The 17,229-nt window shown below is 44.6% G+C and overlaps 2 protein-coding genes across 2 annotated transcripts in view; one reads left to right on the forward strand and one right to left on the reverse strand.

The window, feature by feature from the left end:
• Mre11 (MRE11 homolog, double strand break repair nuclease) overlaps positions 1-8,748 on the reverse strand; it is a 46,408-nt gene extending 37,660 nt beyond the window's left edge. Inside the window, exons 1-3 of the mRNA XM_051198864.1 lie at positions 8,641-8,748; positions 7,184-7,316; positions 3,505-3,665 (exon numbers count right to left, since the gene is read on the reverse strand). Coding sequence (XP_051054821.1) covers positions 3,505-3,665; positions 7,184-7,316; positions 8,641-8,660 — 314 coding nt within the window. The 5' untranslated portion in view covers positions 8,661-8,748. The remainder of the gene's footprint in view (positions 1-3,504; positions 3,666-7,183; positions 7,317-8,640) is intronic.
• A 2,142-nt stretch (positions 8,749-10,890) lies between these two features.
• Positions 10,891-13,045, forward strand: Ankrd49 (ankyrin repeat domain 49). The gene is made up of 2 exons (XM_051198890.1): positions 10,891-11,279; positions 12,277-13,045. The coding sequence occupies exons 1-2, from the start codon at positions 11,022-11,024 to the stop codon at positions 12,736-12,738; spliced, it is 720 nt and encodes a 239-aa protein (XP_051054847.1). The 5' UTR covers positions 10,891-11,021; the 3' UTR covers positions 12,739-13,045.
• The last annotated feature ends 4,184 nt before the right edge of the window (positions 13,046-17,229 follow it).

The raw sequence follows: 17,229 nt of genomic DNA on the forward strand, positions 1-17,229 counted from the left end.
GCTCTAATTACCTAAGGGTTTTTAAAGAAACACATTGCCCGTGCCACACTCCGGGACTCACCAGTTGGCATGGAGACGGGACATGAGCACCTAAGAGTCCTGGGTAACTGAGGACTGTCTGCCCTCACCAGTGTCTATGAGAAAACATTTCAGCCTATTCATCTGGTGCCCTATGATGAGGCAGCTCCTCTTGACAGGCATTAACACTATCCCATTTCTGTGCACCACGTGCACTCCCTACATTTTATAAACTAATGGGCTTCTTTAATCAACGGGAGGAAATATTCATTGGATATTCAGCCTTAATTTGTGCTGAGCTGCGATACTCTTCCATAGAGAACTATGGTTTTTAATTTGCTCTGGGATTCTTTTGGCATAGATATATTTGTTTTTAAAGAGACAGATTTATCAATCTTTTTTTCTAGCTCCTGGGCTTCATACATGAATTCTCAAATAAATTCAAACAATTCGTATGGACTTGTAAGATTTAAGACCTTTGTAAATGTCCTTTAATACTTAATAATTTATTGTAGACCTTTCACTGAATAATAAGCATTTCCCCCAAGGTGTGAGCCATCACCGCCAGTGACATGAGACTCTTTCTGGGGTTTCTAGTGTCTCCCACCTCTGCGGCAATTCATCAGCCACACTTTTAATTATGTGTAATCTTTCCGTATTTCAGAATTTCCCATCATGACAGAAGGGAAGCAGGACAGGAAATGAACCAGAATGCAATAGAAAGAGATGAAGTCAGTGTTCGTATCAAAAGAGAGTAAAGGATAGAGCGTTCTGGAAAAGCAATGGGAAGCTTGGTTCGAAAGAATAACAGAGAAGAATTCCCAGAATTGAGGCAGGTCTGGGGGCTCACACTTTGAATTCTAGCACTAGGGAGGAAGATGAAGTTGAGTCTCTGTGAGTTCAAATTCAAATCAATCCAACCTGGTCTACATAGTGAGATCCGGGCCAGCCAAAAGTACAGTGTCTCCAAAAAAAAAAAAAAAAAAAAATTCCTGAGTTGCTGAGAAACAATGCTTACATAAAAATGCAGGAGAAAGGGCTGGGGAGGGGCAAGGCTCATTAGTAAAGTGAGCTGGCGTGTGAGGTCTTGGATCAACCCCCGGCATCACTGTATGAGCAAATGGAAAGGGTAGTGTTTGATGAAGCCAAAGCAGGTAAATGGAATTCAACCCCAGCCAAAGGCTGGAGACAATAAGGAACGCCTCAGTCACTTGAATGCTCTCTTCAAATCAATGGCTATTCTAAGCAGTTTCCAAATAACTCAATCTGCATCACGGATGTACATGCACAGTAAGTGAATGACTTAGTCATGTGACCATTAAATGACAGAACCAGGATCTAAACTGACACCACCTGAATCCATGCCCTTTCGGGAGCTGGGGTGATAGGCCCCAGACAGTCTGTGAAGCTGGTGCATGCCCACACTGGCTAGGACTCCGTCCTGCTCTGCCTCCAAGGATACAAGATTACCGGCAAGCATAACCTCATCCAGGGAATCCGTGTTTTAACTACCATGCTTCCCTGGCTTTCCAGCAGTTAATCTGGCACAGACTCAACAGCAATAAAAAAGGAAATGAGTAAGAGCTCACCACTCATATATGCCTAAAGGAAACTACTTCAAAGAGAAGGGAGGCGAGGCGCACCTGTAAGCACAGCCAAACGGACACTGAGGCAGGGAGACCGTGAGATTGAGGACATGTAGGGGGTGTGAAGGAAGACGCTATGGAAAATAAAGGGGAAGGAAGCTCAGTGACAGAGGTAACAGATACCCGTGAATACTCGGACATCTCTTCCTCCAGAGGCGACTGAAGACCTCTCCCGTCGAGTGTGGACTGGACTTAAGGGGCTCACTTGTTTTTTTGTATTTTGATTTTTTTTGAGGGAGGGTTGGTTTGTTCTGTTGTTGTTGTTGTTGTTTTGAGACAGGGTTTCTCTGTGGTTTTGGAGCCTGTTCTGGAACTAGCTCTTGTAGACCAGGCTGGCGTCAAACTCACAGAGATCTGCCTGCCTCTACCTTCCGAGTGCTGGGATTAAAGGCGTGCACCACCACCGTCCAGCCAAGGGGCTCACTTCTAACCAAGAGCAATGGAAAGAAAAACAGCTTTGCACTGCTGAAACCTGAAGACATCTTAGCCTAACAACAAGGTCCATGCAGCAGTGAAGTCTTGCAGGGGTCACAACACAAGGTCCTAACGAGGCTGTCAGAACAGTGATAGCTTCCCTGCAAGCCCTGTCCAGGTAAACAAGAACAAAGCAAATGAGAGGCAGTCTACAGACACTAACCAGACAGTTCCAGAGCCATCAGGGACGAGGGAAGAAAGAACCGGACACCATGTACGACTAGGAACATCTTTCACTAAACTATAATGTGGTGTCCTTGTAATACCGAAGAAGAAAACAATGGCTTGGCCTGGGGATATGGCTCAGTGGCAGACTATCTGCTTGAGATATACAAGGCCCTGGGTTCCATCGCCAACATGGCAGGTTAAAAAAAAAAGATACTTTTACTATGTAAGGCCTACATCAAAACTGTATCTGGCAGCAAGGACGACAAGCCATAAGCACAGCCAAAAGGAAATGGCTGGAAAGCCTCTCACTATGCCTAAAACATGGCTCAATAGCTACTATATAAACGTAACTTGCACAAATCGTGTCCAAAAAAAAGTGGTGGTGTGTATCTTTGATCCTAGCACTTGGGAGGCAGAGGCAGGCAGACCTCTGAGTTCAAGGCCAGCCTGGTCTACAAGGAGAAGTCTAGGACAGCCAGGCATACACAGAAATACCCTGTCTGGGGGTGGAGTGGGGTGGGGAATAAGAAAGAAAGAAAAAAGATTTTAAAAAATACCAAGTTTGAAAATAGAAAAACAAAAACAAACAAACCCCAGAAGATACCAAAGAGGATGAAAGAGCTAAGAATAAACGCAGGCCCAACGTTAGTTGAGAAACACAAATGAATGAAATGATACAGAAAACTCAAAGAACTGCATTTTACTATGAAAACTGCCTAGAATGAAGGCAAAATGGCTAATAATGCGCGGGTTCCATCACCATGACACAACCTAGAATCACCTGGGAAGAGTCTCAGTGAAGGACTGCCCACTAGCCTGGGAGCATGTCTGCGGGAAATGGCCTCGTTTCCAGTAATGGATAAAGGAAGCCACAGCTCCGGTATGGTGCGAACAGCACCATTACCTAGGTTTCAGTCCTGGACTGCGTGAGACAAGAGAAAGCTAGCTGAGCATCGAGCATACGTGTACTCGGTCTCTCTGCTCTTGACTGTGGATGCAACGAGCTGCTTCAAATTCCTGCCGTGGCTTTCCCAAAGTGATGGACTGAACCCTGGAATTGTAAGTTAATTAAACCCTTTTCTCTCAAAGTTGCTTTGTAAGGGTATTTTGTAACAGCAACGAGAAACAAAACACAGACAGAAATAGTATACAGAAATCACACCCTAGGAAACCTTCCTTCAAACATAAGTGTACTTACCTACTAAAACCAAAGTTGACTGACTGATCACTGATGATCTCAAACTGCACGGGCCGATCACCCATACAGTACTTCCTAAGCAGCTCTAAGCAGCTGTGAAGTGTTTTCCTTGAGGGCTTGTTTTCATGGAAAAGATCACCACCCAACAAAATGAAATCCACCTAATCAACAGAAAAGTGTTAAAATTAGTAAGTTTAGGGGGAAAAATGTTTGAAGTGCAGAAGAGATAGAAAAGAAGATGTCACAGCCTGACGTGATCACTTAACCCTCTACTTTAAGACACCGACCTTGGCAACGCAGCGATGGGAGGGAGGCTACGGGCTCACTTTTAAACAGGGAAGGCATCGCAGTGGGGCAGTTTGGCCTGCCATGCATGACACCCTTGGTAGGCCTGAGGCCGAGTCACAGCACAAGCGAATGGAGATGGACAGAAAGGCACAAAGGCTGCTAGTTTTTAATTAACTCAGAAGACACTGAAACCTGGAGCTCTATGGCTGCACTAGTCAAGGGAACTTCAGTAAATCAGCTCCAACCACAATGAGACTCTCAAAAAATAGAAAGACATCGGACATCAACAGCTGGCCACACACACACACACACACACACACACACAGCTTTACAATATCAAGGAATGCCAGGCAGTGTTGGTGCATGCTTTAATCCCAGAATGCAGGAGGCAGAGGCATGCAGATCTCTGAGTTCAAGGCCAGCCCAGTCTACATAATGAATTCCAGGGCATCCAGAGCTACATAGAGAAACCCTGTCTTGGGGGAGTGAAAAAGATCAAGGAATAAAGTAATTAAATAAGTATAGCTGGATGACAAGGGTCCATATATAAGAGAACTTAAGTCACGAATTTAGATTTCAAAAATAAATAGTAAAAAGAGTTTTAAAAAAAAACCTGAAAGACAAATATGCACTTGGAAGATCGGGGTAGAAATGGACAAGGCAGTTAAGGGCCAGGCTCGAGGGGAAGCGGGGGATGCTTTCAGACCCAGAGTTACAAAAAAGTACGCTCAGGGTTCTGTAGAAGGAAAACAGGCCTCCTTAAGTTTCTCTCTTCTGAGGGAAAGAGTCCAGCTTAAGAGAATATAAAACCAGCAAACTCAGCCAATTTCTAAGGGTCCTGACAGCTCTATAACCTTTCACGGTGTAAGTAAGTTCAAATCCACTGGGAAAGACCTAAGACTTAATCTAAACTTAGACTACAATTTAAATGAATTTCTCACTGCAAACCGAAGGACATCAGCCTTGGAATGAAACTCGGTCAAGGGCTGGAGGAGGGGTACTTAAAGGCAGGCAGTAAAACCATCTCACTCAGTGGAATGCAAAGCTGCTTGGGAAAATTGCTTTACTCCCCTTAAGGGTCTCTGGCTCCTGTTACACAGGACAGAGGACAGCACTTCATCCCCTTCCCACAGTGATACGTGGGTTATGAAAACCACAGCGAGCACTGAGTTATGTCTCAGCAGACACATCACTCTTTGATTCCTATCTCACAGCCATCACTCTGGGGAGGACGCAGGCCCTAGGGGCCCCTGGGAATTTTAGGGCAAGCATCAACAGCTATTAAGGAGGTTACTGGTACAGAGCTACATTTTCTTAGGCATCACACAAGAACACATTAGTAAGCAACAGAAAGGCTTTACTGACATAGAATTTCTCCATGAGGAACACAAGTAAGTGATAGGTAAATAACTTAATAAAATAATTTCGCCCGAGGCCATTAAAAATGTCATGGAGTGCTTGGAGGCATAAAGGAAAATCTCTTCAAAAAGGTAGATTGTGCTGACAAGCGCCTAGAAGCCAGCACTCGGGAGGTGGAGGGCCAGAATTTCAAAGTTGTCCTTAGCTACTTTCTGAATGCAAAGGCAACATGAGCTGTGAGACCACCTCAATAAGCCCCCATCTCACTGCCCCCAAAAGGTAAAATGTGAAGTAAGAAGCCACCCTAACCAAAGCCAGGTGATAAATCAGAAAAGTTGACCTACAAGGTCCCAGAAAAGAACCCACTGGTGTGAATGAAGAAGGGGGAAGAGGCCAACCAAACATCCAGAGCCCTGGCAGGACCAAGGTCAAGGTATGAAGGTCCGGACTCCTAGGAGGAACCAGGTAGCATCCCTTGTAAGGATCCAGAGCCCTGGCAGTACCAAGGTCAAGGTACATACAGCCTTGAATGTGAGTCTGAATCTAGACCCAAACAGAGATTTCGAGCACAGTGACGGGCTCTGACTTTCGGTGTCAAGTTTGCTTTGGCTGTGATGCTGAGCACACTCAGGAGTTACTGCAGGACAGGACAAGTAAGGCAGGAGCTATGCTGGTACTGTTATGGGCCTGCCAGGACAGGGAGGAGGGTAGCAGAAGCTCAGGGGCCCAGAGGTCCCGCACAGATCCTGAAGGGAAACTGCTGGTTAGGCAGAGGCACCAGTGTGTTTACCCTCCTGCTCCCTCTTGGGCTCTGTCGACAGTCATCCATCCACTAGGACGCTGCTCCACTGCAATCTCCACCAGAGTTCAACACCTTCCCACAGACAGAATCCCCTTCCATTAGGTGTTTTACAATGCCACCATCATCCACCCAGGTTCAACACGCTGGACTCAAATTTTACATCCTGAAAATTAATGTATGTACACTTTCTCTTTGTAACTTCTCTCATATTTACCTTTTCTTCCCACCCTTAATAACCCCAGTTTTTAAAGCATTAATAAAATGCGATTAAAATATGTGCTACAATACCAGGCTGCAAGAAGACATTCCACTTCACAGGACGCACACTGAGTCTGCTGTTTGCAGCTCTCCTCATCAACACAGCTCAAATGATTTCAGTTCTAGCCTCGAAACATTTATTCTTAATATAAGGTCTCATTCACGTAGTTTAAGCTGACCTCAAAATCACTCAAGTGGTGAAGGGTGAGCTTGATGATGAAGGGTGACCTTGATGATGAAGGGTGACCTTGAACGCCCTGCCTCCTCCCCTCGGTGTTAGGATTACGGTGTGCCACTACACTCAAGTTTTACATGGTGCTGGGGATCACACCCTGGGCTTTTTGCACATGCTACACAAGCACTCTACCAACTCAGTCCTTTTCGGCATACACATGGTCCACAGGCGAACCGCCCAGTCACCTAACAGACGCCATGATGTCTTACACCTGCGTCTCCATCTCTGCTTCACCCTGAATGCCCACTCTGTGTCACCCAACATTAAAGGCTGCTTTTGTCTCCTTCAACACACGTCGTTAAATGTCACCTCCTTGACTAAGCTCATGCAGCTTCATTTAAACACCAATCTCTACCTCTCAAGTCCCAGGAAATGGTGCCTCTAGAGCCTTTCCACAAATAACCTTGTATTTGAATGTTTGGGATTTTTTGTCTCACATTTCAGTTGGCTCTATGTTCTCTGAAAACTAACAGCCACCTCTTTATTTCAGGTAGAAATCATAACGGGTTAGCGCATCATTAAATTCCCGGTGTTTCTAAGTTTGAAGGTTGTCAAGGCAGTTTCTGCTCCAATTATGAGCATGAAGTACTAAAAAATTTAACTGGGCTTTTAGTATATTGATAATTCAGCCAGGAAATGTGAGTGTGTGAGGTCATTAAATTAACTCTGAATGAATGGACAAGCCTGTTACCCAAGTTAAGTACAGTAGAGCACAAACAAATGTAACCCAAGCATACTTCATTTTCCAGGGCAAGTCTTAAAATTTCATCTAGTGTCACAAACGTATCATTTCCTCGAACTGCATCTTTCTCCATAAATCCAAGGTGAATATCAGTGGCAACCAGGATTTTAAATGTGTCTTCATCATCACTGTATGAAAACAAAATTCAATTCAGCTCATTAAAAGGATAGTCAAGCAAATGGAGACCTAAACATAAAATAAATAATAGCAACCGTAATCATTTTTCTAGCCTCGGACTTGGCATGAAAGTTTGCATTACTCAACAGATCTTTAACATCACAGCTTCCCATTTCGAACTCAATACAGAGCAATGTTTGTTAAGTGTTCCCTGTCTCCTCTGAAAATTCATAGCCGTGTTATAATCAGTTGGATACACTGCCAGATCTGTTCCCTACTTTGCTACATAAAAACCAAAAAGGCTTTGCTTCCCTGTTACTGACTGTACACTCTTCCAGGCAAGTCATGTAAAAGTCTTCTTCTAAGTTTAAGAATAGTTTTATACTAGCTGCTTACATCCCAAACCCTGAGAACAACTGCTTGACTCTGTTCTTTACACTGTTCTTCAATAATAAACTTGGCTAGGTAACAAAAGAGTTGTCTAAACCCAAACAAAATTTGATAAAGGTATTTTCATGTGAACCAGCAGCTTCATCATTATTAACACTCACTAAACTTCTTAGCACTAAGTTTAGTTCTTTAAAATACTTCCATATCTAAGATCTCATCAGTCCCCAGAGGGGAAGAGGCAGGCACAGCCACTATCTCTAAAAAATATGAAGGCCAGATACAGAGAAGATAACTCACTCACTACACACTAGTAGCAGAAACAAGACTAAAGGGCATAGAAAACAAACGAACTGGCTATCTTCACTGATCCACTTTGAATTCAAAATATATTTTGTATACAACTCCACACTCAGAAACCTCATGGAGTCCTGGCTACTCCACAAGCTTCTCGGCTCACACACCATTCCCTCCCAGGGTATGTGATCCCACATTAATTCTCTCATTTAGACTAAATACAAATGAAAAACAAAACACGGCAAGCCCAGAGGATTGCTGGCCTTCCGAGAACCTGAAACCAGAGAGGAAGACTTCATCCACGTTCAAGCCCCCACCACAACTTCATAGTTCTTCTGTGTTTCCACTTCACTCAAATTCATTCCCATTTACTCAATCCTAGAGCAACTTACTCTAAAAGGCTATCTATAGACTCTGCACTTTGCACAAAGCATGTGAGCATGAAGTTTCCTGCAAGGCCATGTAATAAGTTACTGCAACACACTCCTACAACTCCATATTATCTTTCTGCTAATACGCACACAGAGTGTGCTCTTAAGTGCGCCAGGCATGACTTTGGTGATAGTCTGTTCATTAACAACTTCTGTTGCTGTTTTTGTTAGAGTGTCAGGTTTTCTCTTAAGGTCAACACAGTTAATAAGTCAGGCTTACAGTGGATCTGTGGGGCTCATTTTTATGGCAGAGCTCCTCTGGGGTAGAGTTCCTCTTCAAGTACCCTGGGCTCCTCCGTTCAGGTATGTCGGAAAGGCCACCCGATTCCAAACTCTAAAAATAAATATCAAAATACACATCTTATAAAGGCTGCGCATAATTCACCCACGCGAGTTCAGTTGCAGGGTAGCACCGGCAATTTTGAAAAGGCCAGTTTTCATCTTCAACTCTTAGTGTAGCTGTTTCATGACCTGAGAATAGAGAAAGTCGGATCTCCACGTGAGACCCTGATTGCACGATCGTGACTACTTCTCTCCTGATTTCTAAATGAGATCCGGGTGTAGAAAATCCCTGGACACAGAGGCTCAAACCTAACTCTTTCCGCGCATAAATTTCAGCTACCGGGCTTTGGAGGAGAGACCACCGCACCCTTAACACTGGCAGACGGGGCAGCTGCCATGCAAAGCGCGAATGCATGGCCAAGCACGTGTGTGCGTGACAGCTCGGCTCGGCGACCCCCGAGCGGGCGGCGCTGCCGGCACAGACGGCCGTGCACGCGCGGGGCTCCGGGCCGGAACGCAGAGCCCGCACTCCTCCCGGCCCACCCGGCCCCTCTTCCACAGCGGCCCCGCGCACCCTGGACTTCCGCCGCGAACCCCGCGCGGAAAGCCCGGGGCGAGGCCTCGGTTCCCCCAACCCGAGTGGTCAGAGCCCACAGCGAGGCCGCGGGCTGCGGCGACGACGGCGGGAGCCGCCACGGCGACAACTCGGCACTCACAAACCCGAATTCGGCGCGGGAGAGCCGCGTCTGCACCTCTCGCGAGACCCGCGGACGCGCGTCTGCGTCACAGGCCTTCCTCGCTCTCATTGGCTAGGGAATGGCTCCGGCCCGCACGCAGCCAATCAGAGGCGGCGGGGGGAGGACCCGGAAGCGGTGCGCTCCGCGCGGTTCCGTGCGGCGGCGGCGGGCGGCTGTGAGCCCGGCCCGACCCCGGACGGTCCGGCTGCGCCGCGCCTGGCGTTAGCTGAACCGGGGCGGGGCGCTCCATCTCCCCGGAGGCAGAGTCAGTCTCCCCGAGTGGAGCGGTCCCTTCGAGGCGGCGACACCCCGTTACTCCTCCACAACGGTGTGCATCGAGCTTTGTACCCGCAACCAGGACGCCCATCTGGCTTTTATTTCTAGATTAAATATACCAAGCTTACGTCTGGAACGGTAAAGTCCGAAGTAACAGGCAACGACAGGCGTGGGACGGGGCTGCGGTCTGGGCGGTGATGTATGGTACTAGCATGTTAAGCGTTTAATGACGTAGTAAGTTAAGGTGAAAGGAAAACTTGAAAACTGCAGGAAAATAGTTCTGGTAGCTCTTTAAAAAAAAAAAAAAAAGAGCCTGGTCAAGATCTTACAAACCTCAGTGGAATTTTTACATTTCACAGTGCAGTTTTAGGTCCTACATTGTTACTGGTCATGATCTTGGTGTTCTCGTCACTAGTAATGAAGCTTATTAGGACAACAAAACGTTAAACACATGAAATTAAATAGAACAAAACCATGAGGGTTTTTTTTAATAACTGACTAGTTACTCTTAGAGGCTATTCAAAGCAAAATTAAATGATGGGTCTTAAATGTAACGATACGAATAGTTTTTAATGGGGATTACATACAAATGGCACACACACACACAAATCTAAGTTGAATATGGCCTATCCTTAAAAGGTTTATGGCAGAATAAGAAGAGATAGCACCTAAAAGAATAAACCTTAGACAGAAATCTAATCGGCTCAACAGAGAATGAAAGTGGCAGCGTTTGAAAATATCAATGAAAAATGACAAAGTTCAACAAATATAGTTAAGAGAGTGATAAATGGTTTCCAGAGTAACTTCTTGTTTTCTTTAACTCATGCTTATATTCTGGGTGACACTTTAAGCTCATGTCACTTGGCTAGCAGAGCAATCATCTCTGCCCACTGGAAAACTTTAATCTTTTAGGACTGGGTGAATGGTGGCCCTCCTGAGTACTCCCTGAACCTGGGTTCCATCTGTCTCAGTATATATGTTACTAGATTCATATTAAGGCATTTATGTCTATTACTTAGTAGAAGAAAACTTTTTAAAATGATAAAGACTATAAATGATCATAGATAACAGGAACCTCTGAGCTCCAATATTCAGTAAATGTAACGGGTATTATAAGAAAACACTTAGGACTTTATGACAGAGTTTGTCTGTCTTGTCTGCAAGGTTGGTACCATGTTGCTGATTTCCATTTACCAATGTCTAATGATGGCTGTGTTTGTGTTTTCAGATCGGAGTGAATCAAACAGTGCAGATAGAATTTGTCTCTGGAAAAACTGCTTGAAATGCTTTTTATTTATTAGGAAAAATGGAAAAAGAAAAAATAAGCGATGACGAAAAACCAGACCCAGAGAACTCTCTAGATTTTTCTAAGCAGTTTAATCAGCTTGAATTGTTGGAGACACACAGACACCTGATTCCCACTGGTACGCAGAGTCTCTGGGTAGGCGACTCTGATGACGACGAGGAGCAAGAGGAGAAACAGGAAGAGTGGTATCAATTGCAAGAGAAAAAAATGGAAAAAGATCCAAGCAAATTGCTTCTGTGGGCTGCTGAAAAAAATCGGGTAAAAAAAGAAACAATTACGTACTTGGAAAAGCATTTGGTTTGGAGCGCAAAGACCTGCTCCTGAACCTCTAGCTTTATCTTTGGTTATTCCACCATTTCTGACCCTTTTAACTTCTTGTCTTTAAAAAATGGCAGCTTAATATATGTCCCATTTATGTGGGAATGTCAAATGAAAGTGTGTATAAAAATGTACATTGCATTATAAACTGATTAGATGTTGGGAGGTCTGGGGGTAATTATTAACAACCCTCTAATTAGATCATTAGGATTATTCTACAGGTAAGTATTGCTAAGGATAGGTAAGATGGAAATTTACTTAGATGACAACTCCATCAAGTGTCTTCCTGCACGATTTACTCCTCAAAAAGTCTTACAAGAAAGTCAAGACAAATTTGCCCTGAGTTATTTAAAACAAGTACCCAAAATCAATTCTTCCCACTTGACCATTTGTACTTAATTCTACTAAATTCTCCCATATCTGAGTTGATGAAGAAAGAACTAGAAAGGGTTTGACACTGTATAATCCCAGCACACAATGTATTCTGTCAGAGATCCATGTCCAAGCCCAAACTTGATGCCCAGAAACATGACATGTACTTGAGCTTGTCTGTAGGAGGAGTTGAGCGCATTAGTCTTTAGGTTGCTTCAATGTCACTTTTTCTACTGTTAGTTTCATTTTTATTTTTTGGTTCATATACTATGTATATTGATAAACTACTATACAAAAGTTAGGTTTGCTTTACAAAGCTAACTGAAATACGCAGTTAAACCCTTTGTTCGATTAAGGCCAAGGCGTTGGGCAATGAGCATCTATTGGAGTAGGATAAATGTATGGGGTGATAGTCAGGGAATCTGGTTGTCGAGATGCAGCTGAGTGTAATGAACCTGTGACTTCTCCCCTTTAGGGAAAATCTTAAAAGTCCACAGCCACTGGGTGATACAATTACCTTTGGCTTTGGGTTGGACTTTGAAGGCTCTCTTCCTTTCTTCCTTAGCTTGCTACCGTGCAGAGGCTGCTTTCTGAGAAGGCCACTGAAGTGAACACTAGGGATGAGGATGAGTATACGCCTCTTCACCGAGCAGCCTACAGTGGACACTTAGACATTGTTCGTGAGCTGGTGGCACAGGGGGCAGATGTTCACGCAGTGACTGTGGATGGCTGGACACCGCTGCACAGTGCTTGTAAGTGGAACAATGCCAGGGTAGCCTCTTTCTTACTTCAGCACGATGCAGACATCAACGCCCAAACCAAAGGCCTCTTGACCCCCTTGCACCTTGCTGCTGGGAACAGGGACAGCAGGGAAACCCTGGAGCTGCTCCTGATGAATCGTTACATCAAACCGGGGCTGAAGAACAACTCACAGGAAACTGCCTCCGATATCGCCAGGAGGACCAGCATCTACCACTACCTCTTTGAAATCGTGGAAGGCTGCACAAACTCTTCACCCCCGTCTTAACGGCGCTAGTAATTTCCTCACGCTTCAAAGTCCCAGTGCCTCCTATGTGTGAGAGGTAAAGCAGCCCCATAGACAGCCGGTTTCTCACTACTCAATTATTGTTGTATGAATCACAGTTTTCTTCCAAGTGACCTGCTCAAGCTTGATGTCAAAATGTATTTGACAGGTGTTTGGATGTATCTGTGGTGAATGCTGCAGAGTACTTTTAACTGGACACAGGTAATACAGAAGCTAAGGGTATTTTTTTGGTGCTGATTTAAAAGAAAAGTATTTTTAAATACCCCATACTCTGGGTTTTTGTTCGGTGTTTAGTGTATTGGTGTGTATTTTTGTAAGCTAACCCCAGAATTTCATCTTCAACACTGGTGCAGTTTGGCATCTTCTCTTCTCTACATCTCCAGTTGCTCTCATTCCAAGTAGGAAGCGCTAACAAATCAGTGACGCGCATCTTTGTAAGTTTAAAAAAGTGCGCAACGTTTGGATGTTTTGTAAGATGTAGGCCGCTCTGAGGAAAGCAGCTAGGGAGGTGTTTAATCCTTGAATTCGTTACACTGCCTCCCCCACCATATTCCTCATAACCCAGGGGACAGTCCCACCTCACCCTGGCCAACCCATGTGAACCTTACTGTTATGGCCAGTCAGTGCCTCCACTAGACACACTCAACTGTACCTGGTCCAAGAGAGTAAAGCTGCCCTCCAGGGTCACCTGTCTCTGCCCGCTGGACGAGGTACTCACCTAGATGCATGAATTCTAGGAAACGTCCCCACCACCCCACAGCCCGCAGTTTGTGTAAGCCGTGACAAAGGCAAAGGCACAAGGAACTGTAACAGTGAGGAATGATTGTCATGTGGGACCAGAACAGCAAGTGGCTCGGCTTCCTTACAAACAACAGCAACAACAAAGCCCACAGTATGGATGGTGACTCAGGGGAAATAGAAGTAGATGTAACCTCTGACAATGAAGAAGTCATGGCTTCTTTTTAACTTGCATATAACTTCACTGGTTCTGTGACACATTTGTTCAAACTGCATTGACTTTTCTCCTGGTGTCTGCCACACAGTTGAGATGGACTCCTTAGCCCGCTGTATCCCCAGAGCCTTCTCCACATGAGAGCTAGAGGCCCATCCTCAGTGTCACCGTACACTCACCCGGGAGGTAGGCCCCTAGCGTGTCTGGAAGGGAATTTCTAGAAAGGTTAACCGAAGACAGAGATCCAGATGTGGGTAGCACCATCACATGGGCTCAAGTCCCAGATTAATAAAAAAGAAAGCAAGCTAACAACCAGTGTGTGCGCACTCCTGTACCAGGTACAGGGTCAGCAGCGGCCCCATAAACTGCTGTCTTCCGTACCACGGTTGCCTCTTGAGCAAAAGATGCGATTTTCCCTAGGGCGTTTCTTGGTTTTGTTTTGTTTCTAAAGTTTGGTTATAGCAAGAAGAAAAGTAAAACACTAAACAGTCCTTTCAGATGTCACTTTTGCCCTTGTGAGGGTGTGGGGTCCCCTGGAACTGTCATTACAGACATTGTAAGCCGCCTGTGGTTGCTGAGAATGGAGCCCGGGTCCTCTGGAAGAGCAGCCGGTGCCCCTCAACTGCTGAACCATCTCTCCAGGCCTCCAATGACATTTTTAAATGTCGACCCAACTTTATCTTGGGCCAACCCACATAACTCAGTCAGCTTAGATTAAATAGTGGTTGTTTAATCAAATATATGTGCGGCTGGAGAGATGAGTCAGTGTTAAGAGCATTGGCCGCTCTTCCAGAGAACCCAGATTTACTTTCTCGAGCACCCACATGGAGACTCACCCGTCTGTAACTCCAGTTCTAGGGGAATCAAAGCCCTATTTTGGTTTCCATGGGTATTGCATGTACCATGTGGTGCACAGGTATGCAGACAAAACACCAGATATATTATATATTACATACATACATACATATATGAAATGATTTTAGAACAGTATTGGATTATCTCTTGAAAGCTACTAAATGATTGGATTACATGACAGTCTCAGAAATTGGGGTTTGAGTGTGCCCTTGTTCTTACGTATCTGACACAATGGCTTCACAAGGACGTGGAGGGCAGCTAGCTTTCTTTTAAGTCTGTCCGAGGGGGTGATGCAAACGTGACAGAGAAAAGTCTGCACGTATCCGTAGACTGCTTAAGCACGGTGCATTCTTAGCCTGACAGTCAAGGAGCCTTTGGCCATAGCACTGTTTGGAAATGGGCCATGTACCTGCCAAAGAAACTCGTATTTGAAACATTTAATTGTGGCTTTTTAAGATAGATGTCTGTGTAACCCAAACTGGCTGTCACAGAAAGCAATGGCCATATAGAAGTCCACTTTCCCAGAAGGCTATTCGGCCTGTTTGCTTCCTTCCTTTCCTTTTCTTCCTCCCCCCCCCCTCGTTTTCTTTACATTTAGGAGACTCCTGTCCACAAAGGGCCCTCATCCTGGGTGCTGCTACATACCTGTACTTTCCAGTTTATGCAGTTTATAAGCAAAGTTTCCCTTTATCTGGGGAATTATTCCAAAGAAGTTTACAGTCTTTCATAACTAAGGGCTTAATCTTGATAAATTTATATGCTTAAGAAAGAAGTACCTTTTATTGCTCAGTGGAAAGAATTCAAAGGCCCATAGTAGGTGTTCCAGAGAGCCTTCCAGCCCACAACAGAGCTGTCAGTGATACGATTTGTGGAGTCCTTATTTATACTAGAGAGCTGAGGACACTGTTTCTAGTTGATGGGAGCCACCATGGTAAACATAGGACCAAAAGCAGCCTGAGGCTGCCTGAGACATAGCTCTCTTACCAAAATCAATCTCCAATGGACTATCTCGAATGCACGCAAGGATGGCTGATTGAAAGACAGACTGACAGGTAAATGACAGGGTACCATCACCCTTCCTGAAGTGGCTCTAGGAACTGTGGAGTTGGCTATTCTGTAGTGTGAACCCTCTCATCCATAGTGCCTTTAGGGGATGATGTAACCCTGCAGGATTCTTGGATGCACATGTAAGACAATACTTTCTGTAAATCAACGTGAAATCTATTCAGAAGAAAAAGGATCTAGTGTAGGCAGTTGGTGATTTTAATTCCTGGAAACTTTTTTTAAAACCTCAAATTTTACTTCTGAGAATCTAAGTCAGTGCTGCTAGCATGGTAACATAATATAAGCCTCATGCATAGTTTTAAGGTTTTTTTCCCTGACAGCCATAATAAAGTGGGTGACATTAATTTTTAAGAAAATACATATGTAAACCAATACATCTAAAATGCTCATCTCGACATAAATGCATATTTAAAAACTTAGAGCTGGAGAGATGGCTCAGTTGGTTAGGGGTTTGGCACCAAGCCTGAGAACCTAAGTTTGATTCCTGGGACAAATATGCTGGCAGGAGAAAACTGACTCCCAAAGCTCTCTCTCCTCCACACATGCACATAGCAACACACGCATAAATGAATGAAGAAATACACATCTTTAAATGTATATTTTCCATAGAGTATTTTCAAAGTATAGTGTGTTTTTGCTGTTTTGGTTTTTCGAGACAGGGTTTCTCTGTAGCTTTGGAGCCTGTCCTGGAACTCGCTCTTCAGACCAGGCTGTCCTAGAAGTCACAGAGATCCTCCTGCCTCTGCGTCCCAAGTGCTGGGACTAAAGGCGTGGCCACCAACGCCCAGCTATAGTGTGCTTTGTAGCACATCTTGACTCACACTAGCCACATTTCAAGTTGCCATCAGCCACACTTGAGTGCTGGCTACTGCATGGAACAGACACATGCCCAACATAATCCTCAGAGCAATGGTGGATCGAGACCCCACAGGGGACACATATCAGACATTTACATTATGATTCATAACAGCAGCAAAACTACAGTTGTGAAGTAGCAATAAAATAATGTTATTGTTGGGGTCAGTACAACATGAGGAACTGTATTAAGGGTCGCAGTGCCAGGAAAGTGGAGAGCCAGTGCCCTGGAGGCTTTGCAGACTTTAAATGCCCAGACTGACACTTACATGTGACTTCAGACAAATAAGTACAGGTCTTAGTCTGTTGAAATGTTGCAAGGAGCACATGCAATATAGAGTACTTATTCACTGCATTATAGTTGCCCTTCCTGCCCTAAGCGTTTGCATCCTGGAAGACTGACAGCGGCTCTTCCTGGGCTATAGTTTTCTGTCATACATTCCCAGTAAAATTAGCAGCATAGAGTCTATCTCAGTGACTCAAGCAACTGGACTTAAAGAAAAAAATTTCCTACCCCAATTCAAAGGCTCCAGCCATGTAGCAAAGGTTTCTTCAACAGGAAAATTAAGGAATAAGCAAAATAAGAACAAGTTAAAAAAATAAGTAAACTAAAAAAAAAAAAAAAAATAAGGAATAAGCAAAAAACATTTAAAGAAATCCATTACAAGGACTGGAGAAAAGAGACCCTGAGACAAAACGTACCTATGGGGAATGCCAGGCCTTGAATGGGTCATGGTTCATTCTGT

Source organism: Phodopus roborovskii, unplaced genomic scaffold (assembly GCF_943737965.1).
Source record: "Phodopus roborovskii unplaced genomic scaffold, PHOROB, whole genome shotgun sequence".
Lineage (NCBI taxonomy): Eukaryota > Metazoa > Chordata > Mammalia > Rodentia > Cricetidae > Phodopus > Phodopus roborovskii.

Coding starts and splice junctions, on each gene's coding strand:
- Ankrd49 (XM_051198890.1), top strand. CDS start 11,022: ATGGAAAAAGAAAAAATAAGCGATGACGAAAAACCAGACCCAGAGAAC. Junction 11,280..12,276: donor GGGCTGCTGAAAAAAATCGG/GTAAAAAAAGAA, acceptor TTTCTTCCTTAG/CTTGCTACCGTGCAGAGGCT.